The following is a 22,616-nucleotide window of genomic DNA, read 5'->3' on the forward strand; positions in this document are numbered from 1 at the left end:
AGGAGCAGAGGGTCTCTGTGGCTTCCATTATTAAGATGCAAGCACTCCTATAGATGTTCCCACCATGAGGAGAGTGGACAACAAGGAACCCTTACCACAGCCTGTGCCAAATGGTAAGCCTGAGTCATATCAGAAACCTACAGCCAAAGACCCAAGACCGTGGGTAAAGGAAGACAGACAGGAGTGAAGGAAAAGCAGAAGCCTAAACTCTACCTCAGCCCATAAAAGGCTATGCACACACTATTAAAGGCCCGAGGCCAGGAATCTTCAGCGCAGGATGGAGAAAGGTTTTCTGGTTCTGTCAGTTTTTCAGGCACCATTGTAACTCTGCAATCCAGAGCAACCACCTTCCAGCAGCCCCCCACCCCCTCCAGTGAACAATGTGCTGTTTACTAGCAGACTAACTGGACACATGGACAAAATATCCCAAGTCACCCCTTTGACCTGAGTACTACCATAGTGTGGTTAAACTCAGGCCTATGAAAAGACTTTGAAAGGCTTAGGATCTGTCCCAGCGTGGGGTGATGCTAGCATGAATTAACAAAAATGACCTTCCTGTTACAGTAGCTTTAATCTCCTGGACAACCAGAGATGCCATTAATGAGCAGCACTGCTGGTCAAGTTAAATGTCAACATCTGACTCTTTCCCTGACTCTGGTGAAGATGCCAGCAGATAGATAATAACACTGTCAAAAGATGGACAAGCAAGAAAGACCTGGTATCACACAGCTTGTAACTGTACCAAGATTGAAACAGTCACAGAACAGTCTATACAATTTGACTCAGGGAAAACTATTCTAGAACAAAGTTAACGGTGTAACATGTCGATGCCACCTTTTGTATCTTCATCCATCCATCCATCCATCCATCCATCCATCCATTCATGTGTCTGTATGGTGAAGGTGTGTGCTTATGTGGGTCTGCACACATATTTGCACATTTGTGGAAGCCAGAAGTTCATACATGGTATCTTCCTCTTCAGTGGCTCCCAGCCTTGTACTTTGTGAGAGGGTCTCTTACTGAGGATCCTGAAGCTCATGGACTCAGATAGAGTGGCTGGTCAGTGAGCTCCTGAGAGCTGCCTCAGTCTCCACCTCCCTAGAACTGGAGTCACAGATGTTTGCTGCCACATCTGGATTTTACATGGGGGCTGGGATCCAAACTCAGGCCCTTATACTTGCCTGGCAGGCGCTTTATCCACTGGCCATCTCACCTGCCTCTGATTTAGTTTTCTGTGTTAAGTCTTTTTTCTCTTCAGCCAATATGCAGCGAGGGCTATCTGGCTAGTCCACTTTTCTTTACAGCCATCTATACTTTTCTACCTTACAGAACAGACATGTGTTGACCAAGCCTCTTCCCACCCCCACCTGGAGAGAGGATCGAAGCAGGGCACACTCCCCTTGTCTGTCCTCACCTATTGCTTGGAAGTGAATCTGAGACTACAGGGCTGGTATGTTGAGATGGTCCAGCTCGCGTATTCACCTATAAGTAAAGAGAAAAGTTTGATCAGCCTTGTGTTCTGAGGACACAGTTCTAATTAACCTATAATTCACCACACAGTGTCTCATCTTGCTATGAAGGTTAATTAGCTTGTTGCTAGACAGACCCATGGTTGGAGTGTATTCAGTATATAGGTTACAGAACTGTACAATCCATATATTACATAATCCCCCATGCCTGCCATTATTCAAATACTTAAACAGTGCTGAAAGAAAGAAAAAACCAAGGGTGAAAACCTCAGCTCACTATCTAGAACAATATAAAAGCAGATGCCCATGAAAGTGCATTGAGCTTGTGTCTGGGGGTTAGTAGCAAAGCTCAGGATACCACCCACTTCCAGCTCTACAACTGCTTCTCATTCACTAGAAAATGAGGTCCAAGTAATTAATTATAAAACACTTGAGCCTAATAAAATAGCCAGCTTTTTTCTTTCAACTGTGAAGCCTTTAGCCGAAATCCAGACTTTAAAACATGCAGAACAATGAGAAGGCATTAACCAGATATGTGTTCCAAACATAAATATGTCGAGAGAAGAGGGAGGGCACCCTGTGTGCAATATGCTTATGTGCTTAATTAATCACCAAAATGAAGTCCATGTTCATGCTCAAATGAATCTTTGTGGAGAACAGACCCCAGGAACATCCTGGAGAAACTGACCAACAAAACAGTTCCAGATAATTGAAAAATACAGCACCAAAGGCCCTGGCTCCAAGTACACACACAGCGTAAGCAAATACAGATGTCGCCCTTCCACCCCCACCACTCAAAAAAAGAGAAAAAAGATTGCTTGTCAGAGCTTGAGAAAGTGCAGTTTTATTTGACATTTCAATAAGTGGAACACAGCATTACAAATCCATCTAACTTTACTGAAACAATTATTGAAATTCGTACCTTCAGGCCATGTATGTTCCGTTCCCCAGGAGGCTTGCAGGCTGAAACAGTAATTGACTAAATTGTAGAACACATCAGGGCCATTTACAAATTTGCTCAAAATGAATCGTTTAAAAAGAAATGAGGGTGACACCAAAATTAGCAGAGAGAAATGATTGAAAAGTGGCCCCCAAGACCCAAGGTGGGAATTATGAACCGGGTTTTTAACTTGCAGGAGTGAGCGTTTATAAATGCACAGCACTCTCTGACACCACTTCATATGAATTCCAATTTCTGCTTAAAACACCAAAGCCACGTTAGCCAAGCTAAAATGATGAGACTCCTCCCCGTGGTTCAGATGGCTGCAGTCTTCCCTAACTCCACGGAACTGCACGAGGCAGTCAAAGGCTGTGAGAAACAGCAGGTCTCTGCCTTTGTTGCTTTGAAGGGGGAAAGGGTCCTTGAATGCCAAAAAGATTGCTATGAACTCCAAGATGGAATATGCAAGTCTGGGTGTATTCAAATTTTATGCAGCCATAAGCAATCAGATTTACTAAAATACAGACATACAATTTTATAAGATTTCTTGTTATCTGCTCCCATTTAGCTCTGAAGATAACGTAGGGCCAGGGAAAATGACAGGGATTTCCCAGCACCACCCTGGGCTACAAGTGAGACATTTCTAACCCGCAGATGCTCCTTCATCAGGTTTAAAACACAAAGCTTTCTAGCCATGTTATAGACCGAGTCTGTTCAAATACCATAGTGTCTTACAACAGAGTGGTAAGGGGCTGTCGATTCTCACTGATTGTTTAGAGAAGGGTGAATTTGATTCTTTTTCTCTTCCTGACAACAGAAATAGAGCTGCTTGAGAAGACTGCATGGTAATTACAAGGTGTAGACTTGAAGCAAATCTGAATGTATTATGTTATTAGGACTGGAGACATGGCTCAAAGATAAAGAGCACAGGCTGCTTTCCAGATGACCCAGGTTCGATTCCCAGCAACCACATGGTGGCTCATTTCTAAGCCCAGACATTCTAACGCATCCAACGCATCTCTTTTAACCTTCTCCGGTTCCCATACACACAAGGTCAGGCACACACTCAGGTACACAAACATACATAAAATAAAGTAAATGTAACTCTAAAAATGAATTTATCAGGTTATGCCAAAATATTATCCCCAAGATATATCTCAACACGAGTAAATGTTTTTATTCTTTAAGTGCATAAAATACTTAATACATTAAGACTCCACTCTTTGAACAAAACAACAGCTATATACATCTGGTGCCCAGCCCTTAAGGGACCCTCAGTATTCCTTTAGACTATTGCATCTGCAGGAAAAAGGGTGGTGAGCCAAGGAATAAGAGAGACTCCAGCAGTCTTTTCTAACCTTAACAATGTTTGCTTCTCATCTGCCTCTTCAAACCTCTGTGACTGGAAATCTAAACAGCCATGTTGCATTCAAAACCCCAGCAACCTCATACATTCTGGAGTTAAAAAGGCAGTTACTATAATGCTAGCCAATTTTCATACTTATTAATATTTAACACAGCTCTGAGCCACAGGGAGGAGTTGGCCATGAACTAAGAGTGGAATACTATTCAAGACAACAGTGACACGTGGAATGAGAAGACAATGTGACTGGAGTAAAATCACTGTCTCCTGTCCTGCCGACTTGCTCACTCTAAAGATTCTTTTGAACATGGAACCTAGGCACGGGCCCTATAGGGCTTGAGAGCCTCTGACTGACCAGGAAGGCCCAGCGAATCTCCTGCCACGCCCACACTCTAACTGTACGTTGTCCTGGTGTGCACCTCTGCTGCTCTGGTAACACCATGACCAAAAGCAGCCTGGGGAAGAAAGAGTACATTTAGCTTACTGGTTACAGCCCATCATCAGAAGAAGCCAAGGCAGAGACCTGGAGGAACTGAAGCAGAAGTCATAAAGGGCTACTAAGTGACTTGTTTGCAGACACCTTTCTATATAACCTAGGATAGTCTTCCCACGGCTGGCACTGCAGACAGTGGTCTAGGTCCTCCTTCGTTAACTAGAAATCAAGGAAATGCCCACAGACATCCGAGTCTGACGGAGATAATTTTTCAATTGGGGTTCCCTCTTCCCAGGAATTTCCAGCTTGCGTCAAACTGACAAAATATAACTGATTAAATATATAACTCATCTGCATCTGCAGCGAGGTAGCAAAAAGCAAGACAACAGAAAGAATGCAAAATACCCAAATCACAGCACAGACAAGAACCCCAGAAAGGGGGATGAAGTCACATTTTGGAATTCTCAGCATGCCTTGGTGACACTACATTTAATGTGCATTAAGTCTCAAAGGTCGCACTAGCATCTCATAGTTTTGTCTTTACAGCAACCTCTTCTACTTTTACACTAAGTTCTCCAAACTCCACTCACACACCTCACTGCTGCCTGAAGTTATATGCCTTTCCCCAGAAACCAACTGGGATCTAAACCAACTTCTCACTCAGAGCACACTAAACTCTCCAGTTACTTCACCTCTCTGAGCCCCAACAGTCCATACAATGGAAGCAGTAACCCCAACTGTAAAATTGCTGGGCAGGCCACCACCAAGGGGGCTCTGCTAGGAATAGTAACACCCACAAGGCTGCCCATACAGGGAAAGGGAACTAAACCGAAAAGATTTCTCAGGGAGAGAGGAGATAGCTCATTGAAAAGAAAAGCTCTCCAGCATGGCAACTAGATCCTCTGGGCTCTGTACCTGGCTTTGCCATAAGAGCTCAGGAGCAATTGACAGAGATTTTCAGCCTGTAAAACACTATTCCTTTTGGAGGAAATAACTTTTTAAATTTGCCCCAATTCTACAGTCACTGAGAAAACCAGAAAATAATCTGTGTCGTGGTAAGAGGCCATCTACAAAGAAACGGCAGTCTCCCTCCGTTCGCCAGTTCAGTCAAGCACCACAGAGTCTGATCAATCATACTTTTCTTTTGGATGACCACTGAGCTTAAGAAGCAGTTTATCCCCTCACTTAGCCCTTCATTAAGTTCTTACTACTAATAAAATAAGCTCCCTGGTTCCTCTGCCCACATAAACGCCGAAGGAGGAATACTGCACTTGAACCCGTATCTCCTCCCTGGCTGGCCAAGCCAGCTGCCTTTGGAGACCATCTCTGCAAATAGAGCCCACTGGTTAATTGAGCCATTCAAACTTCTGAGTTACAGGTAATGAAAGTCTAGAATGTTTAATTGGAAAACTCATACCATGATTATCTGTACAGTTAAAGAAGGTGAGTTTAACTTTTAATTATTTCAATTAAGCTATTTCTAGAAGAGTTACTTAGAGGATTTCCTGGTCTGTTCCATTAGTTAGAAAACATGGATTTCAAGTGGGACAAAAATAACAGTCAAACACACTGGTTTATATAACTCTTTTCAGCATTATTCAAGTTTTAAGGGAATTTTGCACAATTGCACAATCATAATGCATAATGATACAAGGCTGGTACTACCCAACCCAAAAGAGGGATTCTCACTGAGACTCACCCTCGTCCACTCATGTATTTGGAGACTTAATCAACTGCTTCCCCTACCCCTAGACAAATACTGAGCTCTGCCCAGAGCCCTGTCCTAGAACCCCACTTCTGTCCAGAGTGCTGTCCTAGAACCCCACTTCTCAGAGCTTCCACACTAGCAGCTTTCACCATCATGAGCCACAATTTATAAACCCAGAGTTAAAGCCATCCATTTGCCTTGGTTTTTGATTCATGGGGACTCCCAAAGAGTTCTTTAAGCGAATGTAAGTATGTACTTCAAAAACAAAAAACCAATCTAGTTAGTTTAATTTACTCTAGCAGATTAGATATTTTATCTGCTATAACTATAATACAGCTAATCCCCCACGATAATGAATACTTCTTTTGTTTTTCTTTTTTTTTTCAAATTAAGAGCTAAACATCATGTTATGTGCATTTAAACCTTTGGAAAACATAACTGTTGATGAAACAGTTTGCTGAAATAATCATCGTTGATTAGAATTTGTTCAACATTACCTCTTGGAAATATCTGCAGTGGCTCTATTAGCTGGCCATTTACTTGCTGTTCCATTACTGTGGAATAATACTGCAAAGAGATAATAGAAAGAAATTACTCAGTAATGCATGGACACTAGGACAGACTCTTACGGGCTGTTTAATTCATTGCACTTTTGTAAATGGCTGGTATGCACATATCAGCCTTGAGAAGATGTTCCCTATATTTGCACATCAAAATTACTCCAGTGGATATATTCAGGATTTGGAAGTCCAGGATGGGGTTATCATCCATACCACCATTTACCTTTAAGACTAACAATATTAACTAAAACCCCATGTTAGTATTTACTATACTCTAAAATGATACATATTTTAAATGTCGCAAAAAGCATTTTGATAGAAATTACTCAGATTTCCTCGTCCTTTTCTTCTGAATTTGTAAAGCAAAGTGAATAGACTCAATATTTGGCTTGAATTCACATGTCAGTTAATCAAACATGCACATGTATAAAAACACACAGATAACCAGTAAACAACATATTACTTAACCAAGGACAACAGAATCCCTACGTAAAAAGATAGTCCCCTTCTAGAAAATCTACTTCTGATGCATAATTTAGCCTTAGGCATAATTTAAGATGGATCACACAAAATACAAGAGCCTGAGTAAGACAACAGCTCACTGCCCTTCATAAAATAATCCCAAGGCACTAAGAAGACTGAACTGAGGTCCCATCCTCTTTTCCTGGAATACTTCCTGGACCACCTGTCCACCTATACTTGAGATGGCTTCTTATATCTCTTTTAAGCTGAACAAACAAGAAAATGATGTTCATGAAGAAAAATGCCTACAATGAAAACCACTGAATGGGCCCAAAATTGTTTAAAAAATTTTTTTATTTGTCCAAGTGTTTTGCCTGCATATATGTCTGTGTAGTACTAGCATGAGTAGTGTCTGCAGAGACTGGAAAAAAGCCTGGAATTACAGATGGTGTGAGCCACCATGTGGTGCTGGGAATCAAATCTCAGTTCCCTGGAAGAGCAGTCAGTGCTCTTAACCAATGAGCCATCTCTCCAACCTGACTTTGTATTTTAGGGTCTATCAAAAGCAAAACTCTCTCTCTCATCTTTGCTGTTTTTATATTTAAACATACATATATCACTTAATTACCACATTTTCAGGAAATTCCTGAAAATTGATTATCATGCTCACTAACATGCTAAAAGACAAAAACTTGTATCTTGGGACTGAAAAAATGGCTTTGTGGTTAACAACACTGGCTGCTCTTCCAGAAGACTCGGGTTCGATTTCCAGCACCCATGTGGTAGCTCACAACTGTCTGTAATTCCATTTCCAGGAGACCTGACAACACACTAATGGACATAAAACAAAAACAAATAAATTTTAAAAACCTGTGTCTTTCTATTGGCTTTATATGAAGTTATTTTAGAATCAGTCTTTTTCCTACAACATTGTGAGGATCGGAAGCGGAGGAAGCCAAGGCTTTCTGCACTGCAAACAAGAAAGGTGAAGGTGAACACGAGGGAGGGGTCCAGGAGGGACTGTTTGCTAATGACTGAAATGAGCATGGCCTCCCCTGCAAAGGCTTTCAAACTGTAAAGGAAGGCAATTCTCTCTTTCTATGGACCTAAAAACTTAAACAGACACAGTGTAAATACGTGCAAATCACTTTGGAATATACGAAGGCAACACGAGACTGTTCCTGAAAAGCCCAGAAATACAGTGTGCACGCCATTACTCACACGGTGAAGACAGGTAAGTGAAATATCAATCATGTTGGCTGTCAACCTTTTGGGACAGCAATAACTGTTAACAAGTAGTCTGGAAAAATTGTCCGAAAATGACTTGTCCTTGGCACACAAGTATTTGAGGTTTCCGTGGAAAATTAAGATGCCAGTGGCTATTTGGAACATTGCTCAGGTATTCTTTTTAATGGGAAATTTGCCGGTTATTGATCCACAGCATGTACCCGTGCTTCTGGAAGGCTGCAAGCAACTTTCCAATCAGTGGCTGTCAAAACAATTCCTGCCTTTTTATACTGATACAAGACAGGGCCATGGTGGTGCCTATAGTTAATGCTTTTCTTTAATTAACTGCTATGTACAGTAGGTTTCTATTTTGCCATGGTCCTAGAAATCAGGGGGAAAATCCTTATGCTTTATCTAACAAACTAATTATAGAATTGTCTGAAGCTGGTGCTTGGGGTCAAGTTTGAAAACAAATAACCTCAAGTGTGAAGGGTCAGAACAGGTGCAATGCCTTTTTCCCTACTATAAAACCTTGCATGCATGAAATTGACCTGTTTTCCAGCTTTATTTATTTACCTCACAAAATAAATATAAAGGGTTTCCCTTTCATCTTAGCACTGTGCCAAATCAACTGGAAAACTACATATATGTTTGTAACCATTGTGAAAAATCTAGGCAATCTATACCCAGCTCTTGGTATCACGATTAATGGAATCCCATTGCAATGATACACACTGTGCTGATTGAGACTTTCTCAAACATTTAATTAGGCTCTCCCAAATCCAAGTGTCTTTTCTCCTGCTGACATACTAGGACAGAGCTGGACACACACACAGAGATGGGCAGTAACCAAACCCATGGTGTGAGCACACTGAGCACAAGTGACTTCCGGGCAGCAGGGCTGCAGAGGGCCAGAGGTCACAAGGCCCCACCCAGCCTGAGCTCTGGCTCCACATATGCAACACTCCCTCCAGGCAAGGATAAAACCTGGGGCATGTGTGGTACACTGGCACACAGTACTGCTACCAGGTCACTAGGCCACCAGGCTGCTTGTCCTGCTACTGTCTAGGTGAATGAGCAAGGCCCTCGAGTTGGAAGGCTCATTCCTGAGAACCTCACCCCTGGCTGTCTCCTGACACATGGCTCCAATGAGGCAATGCTGCCATGTCCTGCTGTGTCTCACTCTGCTGGGTTGTAAGATGGGGTCCAGCCAGAGCAGTGCTATAAGCCTCATTGAAGAAAACAGCAAAGACCACAATTAAACCACTGCACAGCAAGCTGGAATTAGGTCTGGTCCTCTGTGTCTTTGCAGTATTGTCTTCCTTTGTTCTCTCCCATTTGATTCTAAACAGTTATAAAATCATTAGTGATGGCAAAGGCAAGACTCTAGCTTTATCAAAACAAAACTAAAATCAGGTAGTAACAGTGCCTATACCTCAGACACCAAGATAGCTAACATGAGTTGAACAGAAAAACCATGTCTTGATGTTTATCACTTCAACACATGCTCTACATGTAGTAGGTGTTTGATAAGTATGTATCAACTGAAATGAGATTGAACCCTGATTCTACCAATCACTACTGTGCACAGCCTCAGGAAGTCACCTAACCTTCTCAGCATCACAGCTTCCAAATGAGTGAAGATGTTCACCTCATCACGCAGGGTGACTGTGGGCTCACAAATTAAACTGCGGCCATAGCGCTAGTGAAGAGACTCTGTAAACGCAAACCCAGAAAGCCCATCTCCCAACACTGAAACAACACTTAGTGAAGAGACTCTGTAAACGCAAACCCAGAAAGTCTATCTCCCAACACTGAAACAACACTTAGCCTGACACTCTCTACCTTAGAGCATTTAAAATACATAAAAGATTATGTACAGAAAGTACAGGATAGGTGCCAAACTAAACCCACAGGCAGCAGTTATAAAGTGTGTTTGCTTCAGCTGTCCTTCCCATAATCCATTACAGGCAGTAATTGCAGCAATAATCAATATGCTAACGGGGTAAAAGATTAATCAGTTTTACGATAGCTAATGGAATCTCCAGTTCCAGGCTCAGACTGGTTTCAGAGACTCTCTGAGATGTTCTCTAAAACCCTTAAACAGTTGTAATAAGGATGTGGCAGAGTTTAGTGTAGTTATCTTATAATAAAATTAATCTCCAACAAGGAGTAACAAGTACAATCTTTGGCTTTGTTTGTTTGCAAGTTTATCAAGTAGTGTTCCTGTCTGTTATGAACTCAAACCCAATTCTAATTATAGCAGCACAATTCAATCAATAATTAATTTTTTTCATGGAAATATACCATATTTCAAAAAACAACCCGAGTTCAAAATAACATGGTTTACTATTACAAAGCTTAGATTCTCTAAGAGGAGGGTGATAACCCTCGCTCCCCCAAATGCCTGCACATGTTAGGCTCAACATTGCATATCTCATATATTTTTCTAATTTCCTATACTTTTACCCTATTCATCTCTGTTTAACAGATGAGACAAGTGGCTTACCAATGAACATAGGTTATTAGTGAACGAAGAAAATGTTTTATTCTAGCACACATGCTCAAAATATGAAACATGCTCACTATTTAAGAATTACAAAGTAGTTGAGTCTCATTCCTCAAACATTAAACTGTATTGAGTAGATTGCTGAGCTGGCAGAGAGCTCTGGTTTCTTCACTCATTGCTCCCCTGATGGGAGTTTAGCCCTGTTCCCTGGCAGAGGAAGTGGCACAAAGCCTCTGCACTGACAGCCGTTGGGGACCTCAGCTCAGACATGGTCCTACCCAGCACTCCTGGCCCCAGGTACCTTCACTCTAGTTCCTGGTGGTGTCCCCCTCGAAATGGGTGAGGTCCCTGTGGCTCTGGAGCAACCTGCCCTTCTCACTATGCATTCTCCTTCTACCATTTCACAGGTTTCCAACGCCAGAGGAGCCATGGAGACTAATCAGGCCTGCTGAGTCACAAGTCGTTATTTCCAGCCTGTCTCTCCAAAGATTTGGAACATATCCAGTTGGTTGACTGGATCATCCTCCAATGCTACAACCAAAACTGAATCCCCTGCCTCTCCACTCTCCCTCAGACCCCAGGCTGGTTTTATGCCTCATGGGCTTACCAAGTCATTTGCAGATACCCAAAGCAGATGTGTTGAATTGATCCTGGCCACCTCTCTTCCATACTGGTCACATGAATTCATTCACTTGACCTCTTGCCAAATCTACTAAGCTCTCACAGCCCTGAAGCCACCTTTGTCTTTGACCTGAAATACTCCATACTGCTTCACTTCTGTGTTTCAGAACTCCTGTCCTGCAAGCCACACTCCAGAGAAAGAAGCCATGGCTACAGCAGTCCCCTATGCTTTCAAGCTAAGGCCCATCATGCTCCAGCCCTCCATTCTCCACAGCCCATCACAATTCTCCACAGCCCATCACACAGCCCTTCCTCTGCTATCCATACAAACTGAATCACAGGCGGCTTCTGAATTCCCCAGGCAGTCTCTGCCTCCAAGTCTTCAAATACAGTGTTCCTCCGCCCAGAACACCCTTCCCAGCCCCGTGGGCCTTGTCTACCCCACCAGGATGACACTTATTTAGGAGCCACCTCAAAGATGGAGTAGGTGCCCTTCTGTATTCACAGGGTACCCTATGCTTCAGCACTATCACTTGTCACTGTGTTTGGTGAGGGTCAGTTTTCATTGTCCTGATCTATTTTTTTATCATTTTTATTTTAATTTTAAATAGCTTGTTTTACATGTCAATCCCAGTTCCCTCTCCCTCCCCTCCTCCCGCACTCCCCTTCCCTCCCACCCTCCCACCCTATTGCCAAATCCTTCCACATAGGGGATATCTAGAGTCTGTCATTTCACTCTGGGTAGGGTCCAGACACTCCCCTAAGAGTCCAGGCTGAGAGAGCATCCCTCTTTGTGCTATAGGCACACCATGATTTTCTCTCTGCTGCTGTCTCAACAGGCCCACGGAAGAAAAGTATGTGTGTGTTGGGGAGGAAGAGAAGGCTCAGATTGCACTCACTGTGCCCACCTCCAGCATGGTGCTCAGCCAGCACTGTATCACCCAGTACACTGTGGCCTTGGAAACTAGCTGTGTGGGTGAGTGAGTGAATCACAGAACAGGTGAGTTTGGGCCACAGCAATGTTTACTAGTTGTGACCTAAAGAAAGGCACACAGGTGTTTGTGTCCCAATATCCTATTATAAAAATGGAGAAATTACCCACCTCAAAACTAAAGAAGTTGATACTTGAGAAACCTATAAAAAAAAGGCATGGGGACTATGACTCTCTTACCATTACCATTAGGCAACTGAACCCAGAAAAACAATGTTCCTAACAACAGGTGACACAGAAAGATCTGAACCAGCTTGCTGAGGTGCCCAGTTCACTACAGAGGCAGGCTTTAACCAACTGCTTATTGAAGAACAAAAACCATACTTGAAAGAGGTGGGGTACAGTGGAGTCTCTGTCCAGGCCTCCTTGGTCCAGACCTGTAACCCCAACACATTTCTGAAGCTGATGACAATGGATTGGGTGTTCACCTGTGAAACGAAGGCACACACCAGACCTCTGCGATGCCCTCCAGCTCTACGCAAGTTAACCACGATTTTAGAGGCAATCTCCACGTTATGCAGACCAGGGTAAAGATAATTATAGCCCAATTTACAGGGTGCTCCAAAGGTCAAAGAGTGCTTCTCCCTGACGTTACCCAGTGTCTAACAAGGTACACAATGTCAAGTATACCAAAGGGAATACTTACACTCCACGGAAGCACAAGGTCTCTGCTATAATGAGAGGCATTACAGTAAAACCCATTCTGTACTCTTCTGACAATGTGTGGGGGGGACAAAATAAAGGGATTATTCTAATAGCACAAGTCTAGGAGGAACAAGAGACTCTAGCCTGGAAAAGTCCTTTGCTAGACACAGGACCTAGAAGAAACCGGTATGAATCCATTCACAACTGCACGGTGCACGGTGTTCCTCAGTGAAAGGCCACCCAAAAGAAGAGGTTAGCATGACAACGAACCCTTCAAACTGGCCCACAGCACCGCCACACAGCCATACAAAAGGAGAACAGCAGCGCCTGGTTTCAATCTTTCTAAAAAATGAGAGGGGAAAATAACAAAATTTAAACTACATTAAGGGAATATTTAACAGGGTCCTTTAAATAATTCGTAATGATCAGGTATTTAGTTTTCAGAATATGTAGGTTGTATGTTTTTCTAATAAAGCATTTCAAATTCTAATTAAAAAAATACTTTATGGAGGAATTAAAAAGATACAATAGTGTCAGAGGAGAAGCCATGATCCCAGAAGTGGAATATTCTAGCAGTATAACTTACAAGAAACTACGCTATAAAAACAGATTGTTGATTAACACAAACTCATAACAAAATGCAGAGAGCTATCACCATGCTGCTGTAATAACACTTGGCTGCTGAAGTCTCTCAATACATTAAATATCTCCTTGGAGACCAAATTACTTTACATTTTCTTAAAAGACAATTTATTATAGCTTTGTTTTCTTCTCATTATCTCTTAAAAATATATCGAATGGAGAAAAGAATACAACTTCTAAATAACTTACACAAAATGGTCCTGATGTGAAACAACAGCCTTCAGTTAGTTTGCTGGCTATTATTTAACAGCACACAACCTACTGCCAGGACATGCCCTCACTGCCACTTGACAGGCCCTGCCTCACATGTATCAAAAACCACGGTATGCCATTATTACAGCACTCATAAAATTAACAGCCTCGGGCTGCTAGTGATTTAAATAATTGATAAGTTTTCAATTAAAAAGCTAACATTTTCAGATCTAGTACAAAAATCTATTTAAATTACTGATAAAAACTTATACTCGTGTTGGCCCAAAGCCAGAAAATCCCTGCATCCAATTGGGGGTGGGGGTGTGATACAGCATGCTTTGACTCTTATGCAGACCTAGGCTGTCCACTCACTTCAGTAGAAAAAAAGTAATTAAAGGACAGTGGTGGAATATTTCTACTTTAAAAATGACCATAATTTTGTTGAATTCATATGCAAGCCTAAGTAAGCTGTTGTAGCTTGTGCTTACAATAAAAATGCAGTTCTCTGGTGAGATCTTCCGATGCCTCAACACTCCATGTCAAATCCTTTTTCAGAACCAACTTGAATTTATCTAGTATACTGGGTGGTTCTTTGTGTCAATTTGATACTAGAGTCATTAGAGGAAGGAACCTCAGTTGAGGAAATGCCTTTATGAGATCTAGCTGTCTAAGGCATTTTCTCATCTAGTGATCAATGAGGGAGGGCCCAGCCCATGGTGGATGGTGGTTCTCGGTTCTATAAGAAGGTGGGCTGAGAAAGCCATGGGAAACAAGCCAGTAAGTAGCTCCCCTTCTTGACCCTCTGCCTCCAGGATCCTGCCTGTTCTGTCCTGACTTCCTTCAGTGATGAATAGCAATGCTGAAGTGTAAAACAAATAAACCCTTTGCTCCACAACTTGCTTTTCTGGTCATGGTGCTTTATGGCAGCAATGGAAACTCCTAAGACATCTACTTATTTTATTATTTATTTATTTTTTGATAATGAGCCTCACTGTGTAGCTCTGGCTAGCCTAGAACTCACTATGTAGACCAGGCTGGCCTCAAACTCACAGACATCTTGCCTGCTTCTACCTCCAGAGTGTGGGATTAAAGACATGAGCTATTACCACACTCAGCACACCAATTTGAATATATAAAATAAATACCAAGAAAACTACCCATTTCTTTTAGATTTCCAATTATGTGGAGTACACGTTTTTTTAAGTATGACCTGATGAGTCTTTGAATTTCCCAAGTGTCTGTTGTTATGTCCTCATTTTCATTTCTAATTTGGATATTCTTTCTCCTCGTGTTTTAGTTAGTTTGGATAGGGTTTCTTTATCTTGTTGATTTTTTCAAAAAACCAACTCTTTGTTTCATTGATTTTTTGTTTTGTTCTCTGTTTCTATTTTATTGATTTCAACCCTCAGTTTGATTATTTTCTGCCCTCTTCTCCTCTTGGGTGTGCTTACTTCTTTTTGTTTTAGAGCTTTCAGGTGTGCTGTTAAGTTGCTAGTATGAGATCTCTCCATTTTTTTTTTAATGTAAGCACTTAGTGCTATGATCTCCATCATGCCATGCCCTTGGAGCTTGGGGAACCCCACAGAAGAAGAGAAGGAAGGACAGTAGAAGCCAGAGGGCTGAAAAATCCAGGACCACATGGCCCACAGAATCAATTAATCAGGACTCATAAGGGCTCTCAGAGATTGAAGCAGCAATCACCGAGCCTGCATGGTCTGCACTAAGTCCTCTGCATGTTACAGTTTTTAGCTTGGTGTTTTTTGTAGGACCCCTAACAATGGGAAAGGGGGTGTCTCTGACTCTCTCACCTGCTCTTGGGACCCTTTTCCTCTTACTGGGTTGCCTTGCCCAGCTTTGTTATCAGGGTTTGTGCCTAGTATTATTGTTCTCGTTTGGCTTTTGTTTTTTTTTTTTTTTTTATTTTACATTCTGACTGCAGTTTTCCCTCCCTCCTCTCCTCCCAGTCCTTTCCCTGACACCTCCCCTAGCTCCACCCCATCCTCTCCTCCATTTCTATTCTGAAAGGGGCAGGCCTTCCATGGATATCAACAAAACATGGCATATCAAGTTGCAGTAAGGCTAAGCACCTTCCTTGAATTAAGGGTAGGCAAGGCAACACAATATGAGGCATAGGGTCCCAAAAGTCAACAAAAGAGTCAAAGACAGCCCCTGTTCCCACTGTTAGGAGTCCCACAATCAGAACAAGCTACTCTACTATCACATATATGCAAAGGGCCCAGGTCAATCTCATGCAGGCTCCCTGGCCAGTTCTGTCTTTATGAGCTATGAGCTCAGGTTAGATGATTTTGTGGGTTTTCTTGTGATGTCCTTGACCCCTCTGGCTCTTACAATCCTCTCTTCAGCAGGATTTCCTGAGCTCAGCCCAATGTTTGGCTGTGGGTCTCTGCATCTGTTTCCATCAGCGGCTGGATGAAGCCTCTCTGATGACAACTGGACTAAGCATGAATCTATGAGTATAGCAGAATATTATTAGGCAATTTTTTTCTCCAGTCATGTTGGTTTATATCCTAGGTCTCTGGGAGGGAGATCTGGCTGCACATCTGTCACTCATTGATCACCAAAGTTGACTCAGCCTCTCCAGCTGACTAGACGGATGTTCCCTTCCTCCTTCACAGCTCCATGGGCCTCTCTCCAGAAGCTGCACGCTTGGCAGAAGAGGACTAGCTTCCCCGAATAGAGGAGGACTAGGCCAAACAAGCTCTCAAGGTCCATTTATTGTGTCTTGTTATGCCATGTTTGGCTGGTATCCCTGGGAGGCCTGCTCATCTCTGAAAGAACAGATCAAGGGGAGAAGGGGTGTAAGAGGACTGGGAAGGTGGAGGGGAGAATGTATTGAAAACAAAACAAGCAAATAAAGTAAAATTTAAATAGACACCAATGCAAAAATCCTAGTATCAGGCTGGAAATCCCAAGGACTATCAATGAAGCCTACTATGAAGCTAAGGTTTACATGGGTCTCTATGACAAAGCTGGCCCCAGAGGAATTTCCAACCATAAGAACTCAGATAGACTAAAAGTATAGGGAACCTCCTCAACTATGTTGTTTTCAGACCAAAAAACACCTCTCAAGAAATCTCAGGGACTATTACATTGAAGGACATGTCCTACAAGGTTATGTGATCATGAATAATGTTTCTATAACAAAAAAAAAAGCTAAATACTGCATTTGAAAAATAAGCATAGGTTATAGGAAATGTATAGTACAAACAACACAACTAAGACTCTGTATAAGCAAATCATTCAGATTCTGTAATAGCCTTAACATAGTTTCCAGTAGGACTTTCCTGGTGGAAGATCAAGAAGACACTGTGTGAAAGAATGAATGGCTATGGGATGTGGAAAGGCTAAATGTAAATCTGCATTCTTTTAAAAATTTACTTTTAGTTATGTGTATGTGTGTATGTCTGTGTGTGGGTTCGTGCATGTGCATACGGGTGCCCACAAAGACCAGAGGAGGTGTCAAGTCTGGAACTGTAGTAACAGGCAGCTGTGAGCCACTCAATGTAGGTGCTGGAAACCAAATTCAGGTCCTCGCTCGCCAAGAGCAGAACCTTCTCTTCACTCCTCAGCCATCCATCTCTCCATCCCCAAGTTCTGAACTTTCAATATAGCTCTAAGACCTTGGGCATGTCTCTCAACCATTTACAAAATAGAGACTGAGGGCTGGAAGGGTAGCTTAGCCATGGGGTACATACTTGGGAAATACGGGGCTCTGGATCAATCTCTATCCCCCTAAAAAAGAACCAGGGCTAATATCTGTCATTGAGTGATTTGATTATTCTCCCTTTGTAAGGGCTAAGGAGATGGCAGTGGGGAAAGTGCTGCCTCAAAAGCATGAGGACTTCCCCCAGAACCCACGTAAAGTGGGGTGTGGTGGCAAGTGCCTGTGACCCCCGAGCTACAGCATGGTGACTGGAATGCAAGAGATTCCACAGAAGCTCAAAGGCCAGCTAGCCTGGCATATGCAGTGGTTTGCCTCAAGCAGGCACAAGGTGACAACTGACCTCTTCACCTTGTCCTCTGACCTCCACATGTATGCCATGGCATGCACTTCCCTGCATTCATACACAAGATGTTTATACACACCTACATTACCACCCCCTACACACACAGACACTTAAATAAGTAAGAAATCAATTTTAAAGAGAAAGAAAATATTTCAAGCTCTGAGTTTACACACTGGGCACTGTGGTGATATATGTTTATGATCTCATAAAACCATTGAAGATCAGAATGAAAAGCCAGCCACACTAGTTAGTATAGAAGCTGGGACATGTTGACTCACACCTTTAACACCAGGACTCAGGAGACAGAGGCAAATGGATCTCTGTGATTTCAAGGTCACCCAGGGGTACATGAGAGTGACTCAGTCTAAAAGAGAAACAGAGCTCACGCCTTTAATCCCAGCACTAGAGAGGTATATAAGGCAGGAGCAGGGTCTCGGATGCTGACGAATAGTCTCCAACCACATTGAGGCAGGGAGAGATTCAGTTTCCAGTCACAGGGAAGACAGGATCTCCATTTCAACCTTGGTAGAGATAAGAGCTAGTGGCTGGCTGCTTTGCTTTTCTGATCTTCAGCTTGAACCCCAATATCTGTCTCTGGGTTTTTATTTCTCATGTTATAGGGCATTCAGAAATAGGAAGGATTCAGAGCATCACAGGATCACACTCAGAACTCTCTTCCACAAGGTACCATTCACAAGGTCTTTTGAAAAGTCCACATGCTTGTATGTGGGTATGCTGAATGCCTGTGGAAAGGACACTGTTGTCAGGTCTCTGTCAGAGACCTATGTCAGAAAATCAGAACCCATCTGTATGCATGCATTTCCTAAAAACAAAGAAGTCATGGTCTCGGGAGAGTTAGCCAATCCATCAATAGCAGTGCCGCCTTGGAAAAGACAATCCCACTCTGCCTTCCACGTACCGATGATCTCAGCTCTAAATTCTCAGTACACAAAGACTCCCACATAAGTTAATGGGAAGTCAATGGGAAATTGACTTTTCCTACTCTGGGCTGGTAGGAATGCAATGCTCTGTTAATCATGCCATCCTTCTTGTTCTCTTTCCTCCTACCCTAAATTAAAACTATTGGCGGAACCCCACACAGACAGTTTACAGTTTTCATTACGATGAAACAATATCCTGGTTGAAGTTGAAGGCTATCAAAAACATTCATCCTAACTGTTGTCTACAGTTAAAGTCTCAGAGAAAAGGAAATGTCTGGTCTCGTCCATCATGTCTGCCATAGTATCATTTTGCATCTGTAGAGCGTTTTCACATCTATTATCCTATTTGATCACTACAATTGCCCTGTGCAGTAGAAAGGACGTGTGTTATTACCCACCAGTGACAGATGAGGCAACTGTGGTACTGAAAGGTTAAGTGATCCGCCTCAGGCCAGGAACCCACAGCTCTGAGGTTTCCCCTTCCGTGGTTTCCCCTCCACCACACCAAGAAGAGGTTTTCCACACAGATTATAAACTCAGGTAAAATAAAACTAGGGAGGAAAGCTCAAACCAGGGCTCACGGAAGCTGTAAGTCTCTTGTTGTTTATGAATTTTTCTTGATTGGTACTGAAGCTTTAGACATGTACCCTATTTTAGTCTCAGACAAACATTAATGCAAATGTCTAGCAAAAGTCCACCTAGTATATATTCAGATGACTTTGGACCAGTGAGCAGCCCTGCTGTTCATTTCAGAGTACAAGTAGGAGGGTGGGCAGTGCATAAAATACCAGGGGTACATCTTTAAATCCTGCGTCCATAAAAGCCTGCAGCTACATTATAGCTTAAGTCTGAAAGGGTGAAAAAGATCTCCAGTCAAAAGTAGATTTTGAAAAATTTTTTAGAGCCCAGGGGTTCATTTTTAATGAGCCGTTACTTTAAGTACTGCATAAAAAATACAGGAAATTGATAGTCCATTTAGTCTGCACCATACCTAATGCAAAAGTCATTAAGATGCATTATTCTTAATGTTCATGATATGATCAGTAAGTGTCTTTTGAAAATAATGCCCTTAACTTTCACATAAGGAAATCTTGAAAACCTTATCTATTATACAGAAAAAAAATGCTATGGCAACTGTGATTTACTTACATATCTTCACTGTGCCCAAGAAACACCATCCTCAATTACATTAACAGTCTTTAAAAATAGTCATTGTTTGCTAGGCTGATGAGATGACTCAGTGGGTAAGAGCGCTTGCCACCAGGACTGACGACCTGAGTTGGATGCCCCAGAACTCACATGGTGGAGAGAGCTAACTCCTGCAAGATGTCCTTTGATCTACACACACACACACACACACACACACACACACACACACACTGCTTTTTAGAAAACTAAAATAGCCCTCATATGCAGTACACTTACGTATGACAGCATTGCCTTCATTTCTTCATCACTTCTTACTGTAATCCTATCACCATCTTCATCTTCATCTGTTTAAAAAGGAATATGATGAAAGCAGTGAGACTTGCATTCTTCTTTGGAAGATCTACGTTATCATTTCATTGTGTTTATGTGAGGGAATGTGTGCACATGGGTGCAGTGCTCACAGAGACCAGAAAACCAGATGGATCTTCTGCTCAAGAAAGAACTAAAAGAATTTTTAAAGGAAGGTGAAAAATCAAAATATTTCTCTAGTTATTCTAGACCCATATCTAGATCTAGTAACTCTGACTGGAGTATGACAAGACTGGCCTTTGAAGGAAGAGAGGACTCTCGTTCTACCGCCAGTACATTTTTATGTCTCATACGGCACCGTGTTCCCATTCTTCTCTCCCAGAGAATCCATCACATCACTGAAGCAGGGTGAAAATGTCTCCCATTTGCTAAACATAGCTTCACAGAAGGTTCTGGCTTGTGCTTCATATACAATACTGCAGGATTATTTCTGCTTTATGGAAGACAGGCCTGGGGCCTTGCACAAGGTTAGAAGCTAAGTGACTCCAACAGTGGGCTTCCATCTTCCAGTATCTGAGAGTTTTGTTTGTCCCAGTCTTCTGACCTGCAAGACTCAAATGGTATTCCATGCTATTTTGAAATAATGTAATAGTCTTAAAACTCAGGGATATTAAGTCTTTACAAAACCTATAACCAGAATGTGCACATTTGAATAAATAGTAAAGAGGCCACATCTAGAAATAATGTGCTCCTATCAGGAATTCTCTTAGTTTTAAAAGCTGCTTTTAAGAACCTAAAGACAGACCTCTTGAGAAGATCAGATCTCAATTTTAACCTAAAATAGAATTGTTGACCTAACCACCACCCACATATTTTCCTCAGAATGACTTATGGTTATTTCTAAACATTTGATACTTCATCCTTTTAAAGAGCAGGAGCACATCTGTCAAGAGTAGGAACACATGGGTGACCAAGATGGTTCAGTGGATAAAGCACTTGCTGTCAAGCCTGACAACCTGCATTCAACCCCTAGAACCCATACTGTTGAAAGAGAGGGATTAAGCTCCCAGAAGTTGCCCTTGGCCTCTGCACATATGCTACAGCATAAGTATGCTCACACGCATACAAGCACACACAATGAGTGAAAGAAAGGAAGAAAGAAAGAAAGAGAAGGAAGGAAGGAAGGAAGGAAGGAAGGAAGGAAGGAAGGAAGGAAGGAAGGAAGGAAGGAAGGAAGAAAGGTAATAACAAAATTTTAACAAGAGCAGGAGCATTTAACAGCTGATGGGGAAGCTTTAAATACTTAGTTTAAAGAAAAATGCCCAAACATTTGAGCAATGTGGAAAACCTGCCCAGGTAACAATTTAGAAGGGGCAGGCCCTCGGCAGGATGCTCAGAGTCTGAGTTCTTGATAAACAATCAGCATTATATGCCTGTTTGCTCATGGAAATGCAATTGCTGATTTGATTAGATGGGCCCATTCCAAACCTGGCACACTGCACATCTCACCCTAAGAGAATAAGTTTGCACAGCTCTGAAAGAACAAAGGGATTTGGTTCAATACACAAGTCTCCCATCACACACCAACAGGCATACCCTCCTATCCAGAGGAAGACATTCTGAAGACATCCTCCTGTTTAGTGACAAGGCCATGGAGGCCATGAGAAAGAGTCTGTGATTGTCCTAATTAGCATATTACTAAGCAAACTACTAGTGTTTCCTTTTTGTTCTCAGTAGCCAGCAGCAAACTGACAGCACCAGGGAAAGCAGCATTTCCCTCAGGTACCTCAGTGACTTGAGCCAATAGTTCTCAAAGGGTCTTCTTTCCAAACCCTCATACTGCAGAATTCTCCAAGCCTATTGAATCAGTGTCTCCAAGTTACTGTTCAAACATCTGGAAGCTGTCAAGAACCCCTACTGAAAACTCTACAACCAAGAGTACAGACCTGAACACTGGTATGCAAAAAGGTACATTCATTCCCACATGCATCCCTGCATGTCTGAGAGATTTCCACACATAAAGAGTTGCTTTTTCTGTAATGTGTTTGGTTTTCGACATAGACTTTCTAAGGACAAACTGGAGAGAAATAGCATCCTAGTAGAAACACAAGAAAGGTATTTTTCTACAGGTCTTAAAACTAACATACTCAAGGTTAAGTTGGAAGTTTCCACTGAAATTCAGGAGACAAGAAGAAAAAAGGTAGCATAAAAGCATATAAGAATGTGCACCACTACACAAGAAGGCACTTCATACTTTTGCTGTAAAGCCAGGTCAAAGAGGGCTAAGAAAATAGCTCAGGTGGTAAAGTGCTTGCCAAGCAAATATAATCCCTGTGCTAGGGACATGGAGACAAGAGGATCCCTGGGCCTTGCTGGCCAGCCAGTCCAGTCAAGCTCCAGATTTAGTAAGATAATCTGTCTTAAAAA

General features: G+C 42.2%; 1 protein-coding gene across 6 annotated transcripts in view; it reads right to left on the reverse strand.

Annotated features, from left to right (window-relative positions):
• Map2k5 (mitogen-activated protein kinase kinase 5) overlaps window positions 1-22,616 on the reverse strand; it is a 226,839-nt gene that overhangs the window by 188,022 nt on the left and 16,201 nt on the right. For 5 of the 6 annotated variants that reach the window (XM_021230404.2, XM_013117467.3, XM_021230405.2 and 2 more), the window contains 4 exons: window positions 20,157-20,224; window positions 6,411-6,480; window positions 2,392-2,432; window positions 1,415-1,482 (listed from right to left, as the gene is read on the reverse strand). In XM_021230404.2, coding sequence (XP_021086063.1) covers window positions 1,415-1,482; window positions 2,392-2,432; window positions 6,411-6,480; window positions 20,157-20,224 — 247 coding nt within the window. The remainder of the gene's footprint in view (window positions 1-1,414; window positions 1,483-2,391; window positions 2,433-6,410; window positions 6,481-20,156; window positions 20,225-22,616) is intronic. The other variant, XM_040739432.1, reaches the window with a different exon arrangement.

Source organism: Mesocricetus auratus, unplaced genomic scaffold (assembly GCF_017639785.1).
Source record: "Mesocricetus auratus isolate SY011 unplaced genomic scaffold, BCM_Maur_2.0 Super-Scaffold_100691, whole genome shotgun sequence".
Lineage (NCBI taxonomy): Eukaryota > Metazoa > Chordata > Mammalia > Rodentia > Cricetidae > Mesocricetus > Mesocricetus auratus.